Source organism: Rutidosis leptorrhynchoides, chromosome 2 (genome assembly GCF_046630445.1).
Source record: "Rutidosis leptorrhynchoides isolate AG116_Rl617_1_P2 chromosome 2, CSIRO_AGI_Rlap_v1, whole genome shotgun sequence".
NCBI classification, from domain to species: Eukaryota; Viridiplantae; Streptophyta; class Magnoliopsida; order Asterales; family Asteraceae; genus Rutidosis; species Rutidosis leptorrhynchoides.
Genome location: NC_092334.1, coordinates 439,045,928 through 439,062,733, shown reverse-complemented (window position 1 = coordinate 439,062,733; position 16,806 = coordinate 439,045,928). Strand labels below are relative to the sequence as shown.

At 35.7% G+C, this 16,806-nt stretch overlaps 1 protein-coding gene across 1 annotated transcript; it reads left to right on the top strand.

Annotated features, from left to right (window-relative positions):
• Window positions 1-12,708: 12,708 nt before the first annotated feature.
• Window positions 12,709-15,349, top strand: LOC139892431 (ent-kaurenoic acid oxidase 2-like). Its single transcript, XM_071875520.1, has 7 exons — window positions 12,709-12,935; window positions 13,252-13,726; window positions 14,008-14,274; window positions 14,496-14,658; window positions 14,741-14,847; window positions 14,932-15,050; window positions 15,259-15,349. The coding sequence occupies exons 1-7, from the start codon at window positions 12,709-12,711 to the stop codon at window positions 15,347-15,349; spliced, it is 1,449 nt and encodes a 482-aa protein (XP_071731621.1).
• Window positions 15,350-16,806: the final 1,457 nt, after the last annotated feature.

Here is a 16,806-nt window from a genome sequence, read left to right as displayed (position 1 = left end):
CTTAGGCACGCATTGAACTGGGCTTACCCATGGACTATCAGAGATTGGATATATCAAACCTGTATCTAGCAGTTTAATAATCTCTTTCTTAACTACATCTTGCATATTAGGATTTAGTCTTCGTTGGCGTTGCACATACGTTTTATGACCTTCTTCCATAAGGATTTTATGTGTGCAATACGAAGGACTTATTCCTTTAATATCATGAATCTTCCATGCAATGGCTGGTTTATGAGCTTTCAACACAGAAATGAGTTGTGATTTCTCATTTTCAGTAAGAGAAGACGATATTATTACAGGTAATTCAGATTCACCATGTAAATAAGCGTATTCCAAATGGTTTGGAAGTGGCTTTAACTCTAATTTCGGAGGTTCTTCTATCGATGATTTATATCGATATCTGTCTTCTTCTTTTAGCATTTGAATTTCTTCTGTTGTTGGTTCATATCCATTAGCTATAAGTGTAGCTAACATTTCAGCTTCATCAATTGGTTCATTACCTTCTCCTAAAGAACATTCTCCTGTTCCTTGTAATTCTGGAAATTCTTCTAATAATTCTGCATGTGCATCTATAGTTTGAATATAATAACATGTATCATCTGCAGATTGTGGTTGTTGCATGGCTCTATCCACTGAAAAGGTAACACTCTCATCCTCTATACTTAGGGTCAGTTTCTTACCGAACACGTCTATCATTGCTTTAGCCGTGTTTAAGAATGGTCTTCCTAATATGAGAGGAACTTGAGAATCTTCTTCCATGTCCAAAACAACAAAATCTACTGGAAATACTAAAGTACCAACTTTAACTAGCATGTTCTCCATTATCCCTCTAGGATATTTTATTGATCTATCGGCTAGTTGTATGCTTATTCTGGTTGGTTTCAATTCTCCAAGGTCTAGTTTAGTGTATAGTGAATACGGCATTAGATTTATACTAGCACCTAAGTCTGCCAATGCTTCTATTGAACTAAGACTACCCAGAAAACATGGAATTGTGAAACTTCCTGGATCAGATAGTTTTTCTGGTATCTTATTCAACAGCACTGCTGAACAATTAGCATTCATAGTAACAGCCGAGAGTTCTTCCATTTTCTTTCTATTTGAGATTAGATCTTTCAAGAATTTAGCATATCTTGGCATTCCTGAAATCACATCAATGAAAGGAAGATTTACATTTATCTGTTTAAACATATCCAAGAATTTGGATTGCTCGGCTTCAAGTTTTTCTTTCTTCATTTTACTCGGGTAAGGAAGTGGTGGTTGGTATGGTTTAACATAAGGTTTTTCCTTAACTGTGTTATCTTCATTAACCTTTTCAACTACCGGTTCTTTTTCCTTATCTTGATCAGGTTGTGGTTCTTGTGGAGTAGGAATAGTTTCATCAGAAGTTACAGGTATTTCAGGTGATTTAAGTGTTGTACCACTTCTTGTGGTAATGGCTTTAGCTGTTTCATTCCGGGGGTTAGCGTTTGTATCACTAGGTAGACTTCCCGGTTTTCTTTCACCTATTAACCTTGCTAGGTTACTTACTTCTTGTTCCAGATTTTGAATAGAAGCTTGTTGATTTCTAAATGCTTGAGCATTTTGTTCATTTGTTTGTTTTTGAGATGTGAAAAACTGTGTTTGAGTTTCAACTAGCTTTGTCATCATATCTTCTAAATTTGGCTTTTTATCATCGTTTTGTTGTGGTGGTTTGTTTTGAAAATTAGGTCTTTGCTGATTGTAAGTATTATTGGATACTTGTTGATTGCTAGGACCTTGTTGGTTGTTGTATGGAATATTTCGGTTATAATTCTGGTTTTGATTGTAAATTGGTCTTGGCGGTTGATAATTATTCTGATAATTATTTCCAGGCCTTTGGTTTATGTATGAAATATTCTCTCTTTGTTCCATTGTTAATTCAATACTGAGACAATCTTTTGTCAAATGTGGTCCTCCACACTGCTCACAACTAATTCGTATAGCATGAATATCTTTAGTCATCTTTTCCATTCGTCTCTCGAAAGCATCTATCTTTGCGGAAATGGAATCTAAGTCATGGCTAGAATCGGCTCTAGCTGCTTTAGATGATCTAATGATATCTTTTTCTTGGTGCCACTCATGTGAGTGGGAAGCAGTATTATCAATAATTTTGTAAGCATCAGTTTCGGTTTTCTTCATAATAGAACCACCAGCTGCTATATCTATGTCTTTTCTTGTAGTGATGTCGCATCCTCGGTAGAATATTTGTACTATTTGACAGGTGTCTAAACCATGTTGCGGACATCCTCTTAATAACTTCCCATATCTTGTCCACGCCTCATATAGAGTTTCATTTGGCTTCTGTGTGAACGTAACAATTTCTGCTTGAAGTCTTACGACTTTAGATGCAGGAAAGAATTGTTTAAGAAATTTGTCAATTAAAACATCCCATGTATCGATCGCCCCTTCAGGTAACGATTCCAACCAATCTTTGGCTTCTCCCTTTAAAGTCCAGGGAAATAACATGAGATATATTTGTTCATCCTCCACTTCTCGGATTTTAAATAGTGTGCAGATCCTATTAAAGGTACGTAGATGTTCATTTGGATCTTCCTTCGGCGCACCACTAAATTGGCATTGATTAGTCACCATGTGTAGAATTTGTCCTTTGATTTCATAATCTGGCGCATTAATGTCTGGATGAGTAATTGCGTGACCTTGGCCAGTGCGTTTAGCTCTCATTCGGTCTTCCATACTTAAAGGTTCCAGATTCTCCATAATTGAATTTGTTGAATCGGTATCACTAGATGATTCTGATTTAATGGTTCGTTCCTCAACAATCTCTGTTTGAATGATTGGTGGTTCCGGAGGAAAGTTTAATGGTTCAGGATCTACGAACCGTTCCTGAATATTCTCTGGATTCTCAATTGTGAGGTTGGGTTCAAAAAATGGATTATCGGAAATTTGAACTGAAGTACTTGGTCGACTAGATGACGATTCTAAAGAAAAATCAACGGCGGTTATATTTGTTAAACGATGTCTTGATCGAGTTACAGGTGGTGAACGTACAAAAGGTGATGAACGTCTTGCTCGGTGCATTCACTGAATATCCTATTAGTTTTTAAAAGGAAAGAAAAATTATAATAAGTTATCCAATCAATAGACTTTTCTGATTTTGCCCACGTTTCGAATAGCCAAAAGATGCAGCAGAGGGGCAGGATTCGTTTGGTCTCAATATAATTGAGGACTGTTTGGCTCCAATAACCCGGTCCACGTACAAATCCAACTATTACTACGAACCAGAAAATTTTGATGTCTATCAATTTAACCACTCAAAATAAATTTTCGTAATTTTAAGAAATTTAGATAAGAAGTAGAAAAAATTCTAAGTCCTAAAAACTAGAATGGCGAGAAATAAGAGAGAAAAAGAGTTCGTTGAAAAAGGTTGAAAAGGAAAAAAAAATGGTTGAAAAATAAAAGGTGACGGAAAAATAAAAGAAACTTATAAAAACTTAAAAATACATGACTAACCTAACCTTATTACTACAACTAACTTAAAATTATAATCGCAAATTGAAATTACTAATTGGAATGACAATTGGTACATAGTAAAAGGTGTCTAAAAATATTAAAGCTTACAGGAAAAACTAAATCCCAAATGGAAATAACTTAAAAAGAAACTAAAACTTCAAAAGGCGTCGTAAAATTCTAAAGCACCTAATACTTAATTTAAGGAATAAGCACTTAAGGGATTTTACGGCAATCCTAAAAATCTTGGAGTAAAAATAACTATAGCAAAAACTAAGTTTAAAATTAAATATAAGCGAAAAATACAAAAGTTATGCTACAACGATTAAAAAGGTACAAAATATAAAAATATACAAAAAGTTGTAAAAATTACAATTTTTTATAAAAATATTATTTTTATATTATTTATTTAATAAAACTACTAATTTTACAATTTAATAAAACTAATTAATACTAAATACATAAATTAAATAAAAAGTAAAAATAAAACTAAAACTAATAATAATAATAATAATAATTAGGTTTAAATAATAATAATAATTAAAAATAACCCGTAATTAATGCAGATTTAGGGTTTTTTGTCCGTGTGTCAGATGGTCTCCGCGAGTCGCGGCAATTAAAGAAGAAAACCCCACGAGTCGCGGGGTTCAGAAATTCAGTTGACAGCTTTCAATTTTTACGCGTTTTTCTTTATTTTATTTTTTTTTTTTTATTTTATGTTCTCTGTTTTTTAAATAAATAAAAGATTTTAAAATAAAACTTATATTTTTATAAACTAAAATAGAAATAAAGAAACTTATAAAACTTAAATATTTAACAAAATCTTAAAAATACTTATATTTTTGTTTTTCTTTTTATATTTTTAAAACGTATTTTTACAAAAACGAATTTTAATAAAAGTTAACTAAAATTTTTTTTTTTTTATATTAGCGTTGCGCTTCCGGCTTTTAAGATATTCCCCGGCAGCGGCGCCAAAAATTATTTGATGTCGTACGAGGTGTATACAAAATAGTTTATATTTTACTAGGAAAAACTATTAAATACGATACAATTTTACACAAGATATTTATTTATTTATAGAATGGATATACTTAAACCTTGCTACAACACTTATAGGCAGTGTACCTAATCGTACAGTAGTGTAGTTTTTAGTAAGTCCGGTTCGTTCCACAGGAAAATCTTTAAACAAAGCTCAACGCTATATTAGTTTACTTTTATAAAAATACAAACATATATATAAGTAATATTATTATAAAGGGGGGTTTTTACCGTTTAATGACCGGTTTGTCGATTTTAAAACTTTAGTCGCAGTTAAAACCTAATGTAAAATATTAAATAAATAAATACAAGACTTAAATTAAAGCGTAAAGTAAATAACGATAATGAAATTGCGAATAATAAAAGTGCGATAAAATAAAATTGCGATAATTAAAAAGTACGATAATTAAAAGTGCGATAACAATAAATAAAAATGCGATAATTAGAAGTGCAATTAAATATAAAATAAAGGAAATTAAATATGAAATAAAAGAATTATGCTTATTTAAACTTCCGTAATCATGATGTTTGACGTGTTGATTTTAGTTTTATGCCCATGGGTTAATTGTCCTTTGTCCTGGATTATTCAATATGTCCGTCTGGTTTTTGTCCATAACAGTCCATCAGTCATAAATATAAATTGCAAGTGTCCTTGTCAAATTATTATTATACCCGAAGTTAAATATTCCAACTAATTGGGGATTCGAATTGTAACAAGGTTTTAATACTTTGTTTAATGAATACACCAGGTTATCGACTGCGTGTAAACCAAGGTTTTACTACTTTGTTAACAATTACACCAATTACCCTTGAATGTAATTTCACCCCTGTTTTAATTATTCTAGTGGCTATTAATCCATTCCCGTGTCCGGTTAAATGAACGATTATTCGTACATATAAATACCCCGCCCATCGTGTCCGATCGAGTGTATATGGTAATTTATAGGGACGCCCAATTGTAAATCTTTATATTAACATTAACAAACTTTCATTTAGTTAAACAAATATAAAGCCCATTAATAGCCCATAGTCTAATTTCCACAAGTGTCGTTCTTTTGTCCAAACCCCAATTATGGTACAAAGCCCAATTACCCAATTTTAGTAATTAGCCCAACATCATGATTACTTCGTTTTAAATAAGCATAATAATAACTTTGCTACGAGACATTAATATAAAAAGGTTGAACATAACTTACAATGATTAAAAATAGCGTAGCGTTACACGGACAGAATTTCGACTTACACCCTTACAACATTCGCTAACATACCCTTATTATTAGAATTAAAATTAAAATTAAAATATAAATTATATATATATATATAAGTTTTACGTATGATAAGAGAAGAAAAAGATGATGATTTTTGATCAGAATTCGGTTGGCTTTATAGCCAGAGTTGATTTTTGGGGCTCCGCGACTCGCGGCAAAATCCCCTTCAAACTCCGCGAGTCGCGGAGATAGAAATTACAGCTCAGTCCTTGGAGTTTTCTCTGCCGACGGTTTTTAATATATATATATATAATATATATATAATTAATATAATTAATTATATATTATATTATATTTATATATATAGTTAACTTGTAATTTTTAGTCCGTTGCGTCGAGCGTTAAGAGTTGACTCTGGTCCCGGTTCCGGATTTTCGAACGTCCTCGCGTACAATTTAATATCTTGTACTTTGCGTTTTGAATCTTGTACTTTTGTAATTTCGAGACGTTTCTTATTAATAATTGGAACCTTTTTGATTGTCTTTTGTACTTTTGAGCTTTTTGGTCGTTTGCGTCTTCAATTCGTCGAATCTGTCTTTTGTCTTCACCTTTTATTATACAAACGAATATCACTTGTAAATAGAACAATTGCAACTAAAAGCTTGTCTTTCTTGAGGAATAATGCTATGAAATATATGTTCGTTTTTAGCATTATCAAAAACGAAGCTAGCACAACAACAACAACTCAAGAAATGGGCTTCAATTTGATGAACACAAGCTTCTTCTTCCCCAATCTAAGCTTTCTCACTCTAGCTTCTCTCTCTAAAGTTGGAGGTTGAAGATGAGAGGATAAGGATAAGATTGTGGATTAAATGAATCCAAAAATCTGCCTTTTGTGGCCTAAAACCGTCCCCCCAATGTGAAATTACCAAAATGCCATTTTCAATTTCCTTAAATAAAACGAAGGAGTGCTGAACTGACGACACCCGCGGCTCGGCCATTACCCTCTGCGACGCGGCTCCACGCCTAAATTCAAATCAGAATATTTCTCAGCTTTGTGTTTGTGATTCTCGTGTAAATTCTGAAAATGCATAAGTTAGGTTGACTTTTAGTGACAGTTTCTGATGCACACATTTACTGACACTTTCGAGAACACTTTCTGATGCATAAAATTCAGGGTCTTACAATGCAATATTGAACGTATACATACAGGGCATTTTACATGCGCATTATTATTGCTAGTACATATTCCGAGATACTTTTTTAGCATAATTTTTATTTGCGCATAGTCAGTGTATACAATCCCTTAGTGCAATATGTATCGGGTAAATTTCAACACAACTATATATTTTTAGTTATATTGAAATGGGGGCTAGCATGGTACTAGGGTATAACTAGTAGGAAAGACGTATTTCCTTTGTTATGGGCGATCGCTCACGGTTCACACGCAAAGATATCACCATTCGCGAAATCCCCCACCTTTACAATTGCTTCAAGCTTATTGCTTAAGTCCATGGCGTGCACTGTAAGCCCATGGTCGCATATCATCAATGCTTCGTTGTCTATTACTTAAGTCCATGGCATGCACTGTAAGCCCATGGCAACATTTCATTACTGATTCACAATTTATTGTGCAAGTCCATGGCGTACACTGTAAGCCCATGGCCGTATTTTATCACTGTTTCGTGTTTGTTGCTTAAGTCCATGGCATGCACTGCAAGCCTATGGCTGCATCTCTTGCATTTACCGCTTGAGTCCATGGCTTGAACTGCAAGCCCATAGAAGCAATTTATTACTTCTTCGCGTTTATTGCTTAAGGTCCATGGCATATGACTGTAAGTCCATGGAAGCACATTATATGTGCGCATATTCTGTTGCGCGCACTTTGCTTTAAGTCCATGGTGTATGACTGTAAGCCCATAAACACACATTATTTCTGCGCCCATTCTGTTGCGCGCACTTTGCTTTAAGTCCATGGCGTATGACTGTAAGCCCATGGACACTCATTATTTATGCGCCCATTCTATTGCACGCACTTTGCTATAAGTCCATGGCGTATGACTATAAGCCTATGGACATTCATTATTTGTGCGCCCATTCTGTTGCGCTCACTTTCGTTTAAGTCCATGGCGTATGACTGTAAGCCCATGGACACACATTATTTGTGCGCCTATTCTATTGATCGCACTTTGCATTAAGTCCATGGCGTATGACTGTAAGCCCATGGACACTCATTATTTGTGCGCCCATTCTGTTGCGCACACTTTCCTTTAAGTCTGTTGCGTACGACTGAAAGCCCATGGTCACACATTATTTGTGCGCCCATTCTATTGCGCGCACTTTCCTTTAAGTCTGTGGCGTATGACTGTAAGCTCATGGACATACAATATTTGTGCGCCCATTCTGTTGCGCGCACTTTTCTTTAAGTCCATGGCGTATGACTGTAAGCCCATGGACACTCATTATTTGTGCACCCATTCTGTTGCGATCACTTTCCTTTAAGTCCTTGGCGTATGATTGTAAGCCCATGGACACACATTAGTTGTGCACCCATTCTATTGCGCGCACTTTGCTTTAAGTCCATGGCATATGACTGTAAGCCCATGGACACTCATTATTTGTGCGCCCATTTGGTTGCATGCACTTTGCTTTAAGTCCATGGCGTATGACTGTAAGCCAATGGACACGCAATATTTGTCTGCACCTAACTGTGTTTCGTGTGAAATTATTTAAATTAATGGCATGTGACTGTAAGCCCATTGATGCACCTTGTTCGAGACTTGTGCATTGTTACTAAATTCATGGCATACGACTCTAAGCCCATGATCACACATTATGTACACTTCATAAAAAGTACTTTATCTAACAGTTGGACCTCACGCATACGTAGTCGCATTTCCCGAGACTATGGCAGCTTGTTCATGGCTGCACGTATGTGGCTGCTGATCAAACATAAATCTGCTCAAATAGCAAAGTTGATGTTGAGTGCATGAGGGAGTGTTTAAGAACGTTTATAGCTTTGATCTCTGGTCTGGTTTACCGTGGATAACCCTTATTGAGATGATGATTTATGAAAGGGTGATCAAAGCTACGTCCACCATTGATGGGAGTTGCCGCAACAATGGCCACTAAAGGTGGTTGCATAGGGTTTATGTTCATGGAACATACCTGTTACTGTAAGAGTGTTTTTTGGATGCAATCGCAAGTTCGAGTAATACAGAAAACGTTGTATCGAGTGAAGGAGGTTAGGGTTGTATTTATAATAAAACACTAACCCTAGATTACCTCATAATTAGGTTCTAGATCCTACCAGATAACAACCATAAATAACAGGTTTATAGTTAAAAAAGGATCACGTTTAATTATGAATAAAATCATATCCGATCGCTTTCGTGTGCACTAAGCAAAACCCGCTTGTACACCTCCTAATCAAATACTCTGGCAATATTCTGGACGTGCGCCTTGCATGTGATACGCACGAGCGCCATGCACGTAGGTAAGCGTATCATTAGCTGCAAATGTATTTTTGCATTGCCATGCAGGATGGTGTTAACGTGATGCTTAATTTCAATACCATTAAATACTTTACTAGTATTGAAATGGGGGCAACCGTGATATGAGTGTAACTAGTATGAAAGAAATTTTCCTTCTTTGACGAACAATCGTTCGCCGTAATACCCTTTTGCGGGTTAGATTTTTTACGAGACATTTCTCCTTTACAATATATATATATATATATATATATATATATATATATATATATATATATATATATATATATATATATATATATATATATGCACTCTTTTGCCATATCGGTTGTGCTTGCGGATATAACAATGCAACCATTACACTCATAGGAAATTGATCCACCCTGTACGAGATTCGTATTGAATAGGGGTGTTTGGTTACACTTCGACGCACATTGTTACGTGCTCCTGCCTTTTAAGGGATGATCTCTAGCTCCCGCGTGACAGAAGCATGTTTGGTTAAAAGGCTAGATTTTAGGGTGGGTAACAGACATTGGTTTGTCTAGACCAACACACTCTCGCTGACTAGAAGACTGCAAGTAGACTATAAAGAACCGGGCGTTGGTTTGCTCATCCTAAGCATTGACGTGACTTAGATGACTCTTGATGCAATAAGCATTGGTTTGCTATTGAAAATGTTCCGCAGCAGTACGCGAATACGTTTACGTAGATCTTGAGTATAAATGGACAGGCATTGGCTTGCCTGTGCGATGCACCTATGGATGGTGCACGCATGTAGGATTACCTTCGCGTTACATCAAGGATTCCTCAAGATGACCGAGTACGGAGCTCGCGAGTCAGAGATGCCTTGAATGCAACTATGATCTCTGATTTATTGTATTATTGCTTCAAGATGCCTCCAACGCGTATAGTTGGAGATGCCTCAACGTGGCCTTAGGATTCGGAACTCAAAGTCGCTAGCGAGATGTCTTGAATGCAAACTGAGAATTTTGAACACCGTTTGCTTTAGGAAAGCCTCACTTTACAAGAGTATGATTTATGAGTAGACCATGGCTGTATGCTATGGCTCACTCTTCTCAAGTCCATGGTCGCGTATTGCCCATGGCGCTCTTCATCAGTCCATATTCGCGTGATGCTCATGGTGGGTTATTACTAACTTCATAGACGCATGGAAGCACTTTATAAATTCTCGGTCGCTTAATGCCCATGGATACTCTTTATAAATTCATGGTCGCTTAATGCTCATGGATATTCTTTTTAAGTCCATGATCGCGTAACGCTCATGGTCATTCTTGCAATAGTTCGACACGACATTTTTCACTAGTATACTGTCTTTCCGGTAAAGTGCATGTAGCATCTTGTTTTGCGCATACGGTGAAGATCTATTTTGGGATACTTGAAGACCGACTAAATCCTGAAGTACGATTACAAACTACGATAACCTTTTCTGTATTACTAGATTACCGATTGCATCCAGGAAACTAATTATGGTAACGGGTTTGTTCTTCGAACATAAACCTTGCGCAAACCATTGGCCATCGTTAAGGGCAAGCTAACGATGGTGTACTTATTTAACCACCCTATCGAGATCATCATCTCAATGAGGGTTATTCACGGTATCCGGACCGGAGAGTTAAATTCGTAGAGTCCTTAAATGCTCATTCACTACAATCAACATGAAATCAGCCTTCGTAATGTTTCGGCACATTATGTGAAATACTCGGTACGCATTATTGTTGCGCACAAAACGTTTATTACACATGTATGGTTGGCACATAAGAAGCGCATAAAGATTCTACTCATCATAATGCGTGCATGGCCATATCACGTATTGCGTGATTACTTGGCGCGTTATCACGTTGCATTTTACTGCATCGCAAATAGCGCCATTGTATGGTGACTTACTATTCGGATGTTACTTCTCTTTAGGGTTATGTGCGGTGGCATATGCAGAAGTTCGATATGATATCTTTTCAATCTATCATACCGAACTTGGGGGACTTGAAGATACGCCTACTTCCGCATCAAGCGCTCGTGCATATCACGTGCTTGCACGTTCTTACCAATTAAAGTCCTGCACTAACCCTAGGGTGCGCCCACACGATGGTGCGTCCAGTTGAGGTGCGCACAGATGGGGTGCGCACAGAAGAGGGTGCGCACAGAAAGGGGTGCGCATATCCTTAATGAGAAGGGAAGCACCATACGACCAAAGGGGTGCACACAGCTTTGCTTAGTGAACAAGAAACAATTCTATCCTTAATTAAATGTGATCATTTCCTAACCATAATTCCTTTATTTATGGTCATTATTCGGGAAGGATCTAGAATGGAATTAAAGGATATCTAGGGTTAGGGTTTCACTATAAATATAGGCCCTAACCTCATTCGTTCATTCAACATACAACATGTGATAACGATTTAACAATCACAACATCCTTTACGGATCAACAATTCTCTACGGAATAAGATCATACAATTTAATGATCTTCCACAATTTATGAGGTACGGCCTGAAGCCCCTCACCTAGGGTTTTTCCTACACCCCGTGTAGGGTTTTTCCCTCGCCGATGATCAGCCATAACCGCTCTTTCATAGATCATCATCTCAATAAGGGTTATCCACGGTAACCGATGACCGGAGTGTTAACGTTGTTGACTTCTAAAAACCCCTCTCTTGCACTCGATCATACTTCTTGCCCTAGCCGCATATTTATGTTCGATCATCTTCGGTCACAAACACATAATCCGTCGTGATAACAATACACTAGAAACGGATAATATGTATCTAAAATATGAATGGATTGTATCATTAAGTTAAAACTATAACTATATAGTGACACTTCACTCTGTAAATGGGAGGATGGACTTCGAGCTAATTACATAACTAGCCTATGTACTTAGAATGGAAGAGACGACTATATTGAATGATATTCAAAACTCAAATAATTAACCTTCAGTCCTCAATTCAACAATATATTGAACCTAAAATATAGTGTGAATATGCTAATACAACAACAGCATCTTCAAATTTCATGAATGTGAGTTTTGAAAGAGATGAGATGTATACAATCTCAATACATAAAGATAAGTTGTTTATCTAAATAGATAGAAAAAGTAGTTTCACCCTCTTTTCTAGAAGGACCTCCGGCTAAAAGTAATACTGTATAAAAGAACACAGGTAGGTATAGTGTAATCCATAATTACTAATTCATTGTTATACATTGATTGATTGGTGAGTCATAGTAGAAATTAGTTCATTCAACTGTTAGCATTATACTTTGTCCGAAAAAATGTTAACATTGTCCAATAAAACAAACTAGTGATTTAAATATAGTCTGTAGCCTTGTCTACTAATGTAGATATCATAAGTGAAACTTCTCATGGCATCTTTTTTATACATAAGTTAAAGTTTCTCATGTCCTTTTTTATGTCTACATATATCTTGAATTCCATTCCACATTTTCACCAATTAATAACAAGAACCTATGTGGCTGGCGGTGGTTTTAGGATTGATGGCACTAGCAGGATGGTTGTTGTGGTGGTGGAATGATATTTGGTATGGACTTATGGTAAGTTTCTTGTCATCCGAAAGGGGCACCAAACTGCCACCTGGCCACATGGGTCTTCCGATTATCGGAGAAATGTTTACATTTCTTTGGTACTTCAAGTTCCTTCGTCGCCCTGACGATTACATCAACCATAAACGCCAAAAGTAATTATTGTTGCTATTACAGTTACAGTTATTGTTACTATTATTGTCAATTAAATCACTTTACTAATATGTTTAGTTATTTTGCGTTTGCATAATGTGTGCCTTGCATTGAAATTTCTGTAAATACATACATTATACTTAATACTCATTAATTTAATCTAATATATACTTTTTATGCGTGTATTAATAGCAAATTTGAAAAATACTTATTCATTAAATACATCTTAACGTGTAGTGTCTCATACATACACAAGTAGCCAAATCCTATTATCTTTTAGATATTAATATTAATATTAATTTTGCAATTGACGAATAGGTACGGGGATGGGATAGGAATGTATAAGACACACTTATTTGGTAGACCTTCGGTGATTGTATTTTCGCCAACGGCTACCAAATATGTATTTCGAGCAGATGATAACTTTATTTTGGAATGGCCAAATGTTGAACTAGTAGGCAAAAATTCAGTTGTTGCAGTTCATGGCAAAATACATGAGCGACTCAGAACCTTTGTTTCTAGAAGTATTAACCAGCCAGAATCTCTTCGACGAATTGCTTGTATTGTGCAACCACGAATGATCTACGCCCTTCAATCATGGGCTGAACGTGGCGCAATTAATTCATACAAAGAAATCAAGAAGGTTACATTTGAAAACATAGGCATGTTTTTTGCTAGTTTCCAGCCAGGCCCTAAACTTGATAAACTTGATAATTACTTTGTTGGATTGGTTAGTGGAATTAGATCTTACCCATTGAATATACCCGGATTTGCTTATCATCACGGCCTTCAGGTTTGTCTCATTCATCAACTTTAGATCATAAATAATTAAAGTACTTACTCCCTAGGTCCCACGTGCTATTTTTATCAGTTCCAAAAGAATGTAACCTATACTATTTTTGTCAGTTCTAAAAAAACTGTTAACCTATAAAAAAAATACAATAACGATTAAAAATCATTAAACTCTCTATAAAAAACATAAGCAAAAATGATAACTCGTCACTTTATCATAAATTAAATAAATAAAATAGGTTTGGATATTGGTGTGCGCGTTGTGACATTTTCTTTTGGTAGTGTCGAAGAAAAACAATCGCAATTTTTAGGGAAGAGTTGGTCAAAAGGAAGAGCAATATTGAAGTAGATGGAAGCAATGAGCCTATGAAAGACCTAATGGATGGTTTAATGAAGCTAAAGGATGAAGAAGGGAGACACTTGAATGAAATGGAGATTCTTGACAATATTGTTAGCATTCTTGTTGCTGGCTACGAATCAACTACTCTCGCAACAATGTGGGCGATTTATTATCTTGCAAAGTATCCAAATGTTTTACAAAAGCTTCGGGTATGATTAGGCGTACATGTAGCCCCACCTGATGAATGATGATCCTTAAACCACCCTATTTTAACCATATACCACTAAATATGCTTTAATTAAGACATTATATTGTACAACACCTTAACACAATCAGTGGTGTGTATGACTAAAAATGGCGGTGTAAGGGTCATCACCCTTTAATCTATGTCCTCTCTTAATTTCTAATGTCTTAATGGATGCCGTTATAGGACGAAAACATGTCACTTAAAAAAATCAAGAATGAAGAATTTGTGACGAGCGATGAGGTGTTAAAGATGAAATACACCATGAAAGTTGTGGATGAGACAATCAGAATGGCTAATATTGCTGCAATCGTGTTTCGGACAACGACAAAAGATGTTAGCTATAAAGGTAAGTACAATGTTTCTTATCTAGCTTGTATTTATTTGTTGTACGTTTTTATTATATTGCTGAAGTTTTGTTTCTTGGGTAGGATATATGATACCAAAAGGATGGAATATAATGCTTTGGATTAGGTATCTCCACACAGATCCTGAAAACTTTGACGATCCAATGTGTTTCAACCCTGATAGATGGGATGTAAGTCATATAATAAAATTATAAGCTTGTTTTTAGGTTTCACATTAATTGGATTATTCATGCTGAATTTGATTATGTTTAAAGGTACTCATGGTGGCCGGAACGTACCACGTATTCGGAGGCGGATCAAGAATTTGTGCAGGAAATATGCTCGCTCGTTTACAACTTGCCATCGTTCTCCATCATTTGTCTACCGGATACAAGTACTATACGTATAGTTTATTCAATTTTTGTAGTCATAATAATAATAATAATAATAACATGAGTGTGAGATATAAAGAATCATTCATCTACTATAGAATAATGGTAACTGTAAAAAGGAAGGATTTAGGGATGATAATAATTATAATTATTTTCTTTAGGCAAAACATGATACCTAAGGTTAACATGGAATTATAAAATGGATTTCAGGTGGAAATTAGTGAATCCGGATGCAGAAGTGAAGTATCTATCACATCCTAAACCTGAAGATGATGTTGAAATTATCTTCTACAAAATATGAACTGTTATTCTTGGCAAGAGGCAAAACATATCTCATAAAGCATTGTATTAAGTATCATCTCCTATATAATAATCCAAACGCAAACAAGTATAACTATATATAAATATAATGCAAGCTTGTTGAAAAGTTAGAATTTTTTCTCGAAGTAAACATGCATGTATAAATTACTTGGGCTTAGGCCTGCGCCCCAGCCTCTTAGCCGGAGGCACTACAACAAGTATGCTTGTTTTGTTGGAAAAATTGGTAAAAAGTGTGTTTTCATCAATATTGGACACTAATTAATGTATGATAAGTAGTCAATTATAATGATGATTTAGTGGGTTTTATAGCCTCTAGCGAAGACTTTACAACGAACTAGACTGTGTCCAAAACGGAATATAGGTGAATGAGATATCGAGTCTTAAAGTTGTGCGTTTAGTGCAAATTCCAAAAGACTTTTAAGTTGTCCCAAATTGGACGTGGGTAGAAACTTAAGGATTGAGCTTCCGCTATAAATAAAGCCTTTGGGTTTGAAGAAAGGCACGCCAAAATTCATATAAGCATTCTTATACGATATTAGTTTTCCTCTCTGCCGCAACTATGTATCCCCGTTCTGGTGTGTTAGATTGTTATGTCACATAACGTTACCGTTTTTACGAGTACTAGTATAACATATTCTGATCAGCCCTAAAACTGTTGCAGGTTTTTTTTTTTGTTTTTTTGTTTTTTTGTTTTTTACGAGGAACCCCTACTACGAACGGGCAAATTGGCCCCCCCGCAGAGGGTAAACTCCGGGTAAACTGCAAGCCAACCCTCCACCGCTACCAGGTAAAGCATCCTCAGGCTTTTGGTCTCTTAAGTTCGCCCCAAGCGTTTGAAGTGCCTTGAAGGGAATCGAACCCGTGACACAGTGTGTTTCATTTGAGTCCCAATTTTAGTTATAAACTGTTACACAGTGTGTTTCATGATTATGACCCAGAATTGTTATTTGTTAATTCGAGTACTGGTATTAAAGATTACTAGATTTTTCTGCTTCTTAATTACGTCATCAGTCTCCTCTTTCTGATTTGTTAAACTAATAGAACATATTGCTCAAGTGCTTAAATTGAACTTTATATATTCTTATGTTGTCCATACAAGGTGTTTATATGATCTGCTTTGGTTATATTTTTAAATAGTTGTTACGTTTAAAGAAAAAACATTATAATAATATGTTGTTTGCATTATTAATCTTTTGATTTAATCTGCTGCTTACTAGTTGTTAGAACGGGTTACTCGATTACGTAAATAGAAGTTTTGTACTCGTGATATGGTGTTCATATAAGACGTTTGTTCAAACTGTTGTTATGTTGGGAAGTGCGAAGTCGAGTTAAATGACAACGAAAATTGAAGGATGCTGATAACAGTCGTGTGGTGACCACGGCAAATGCATTGCGACCGCGATAGACTCATTGTGATCGGGATAGATGCATTGAGAC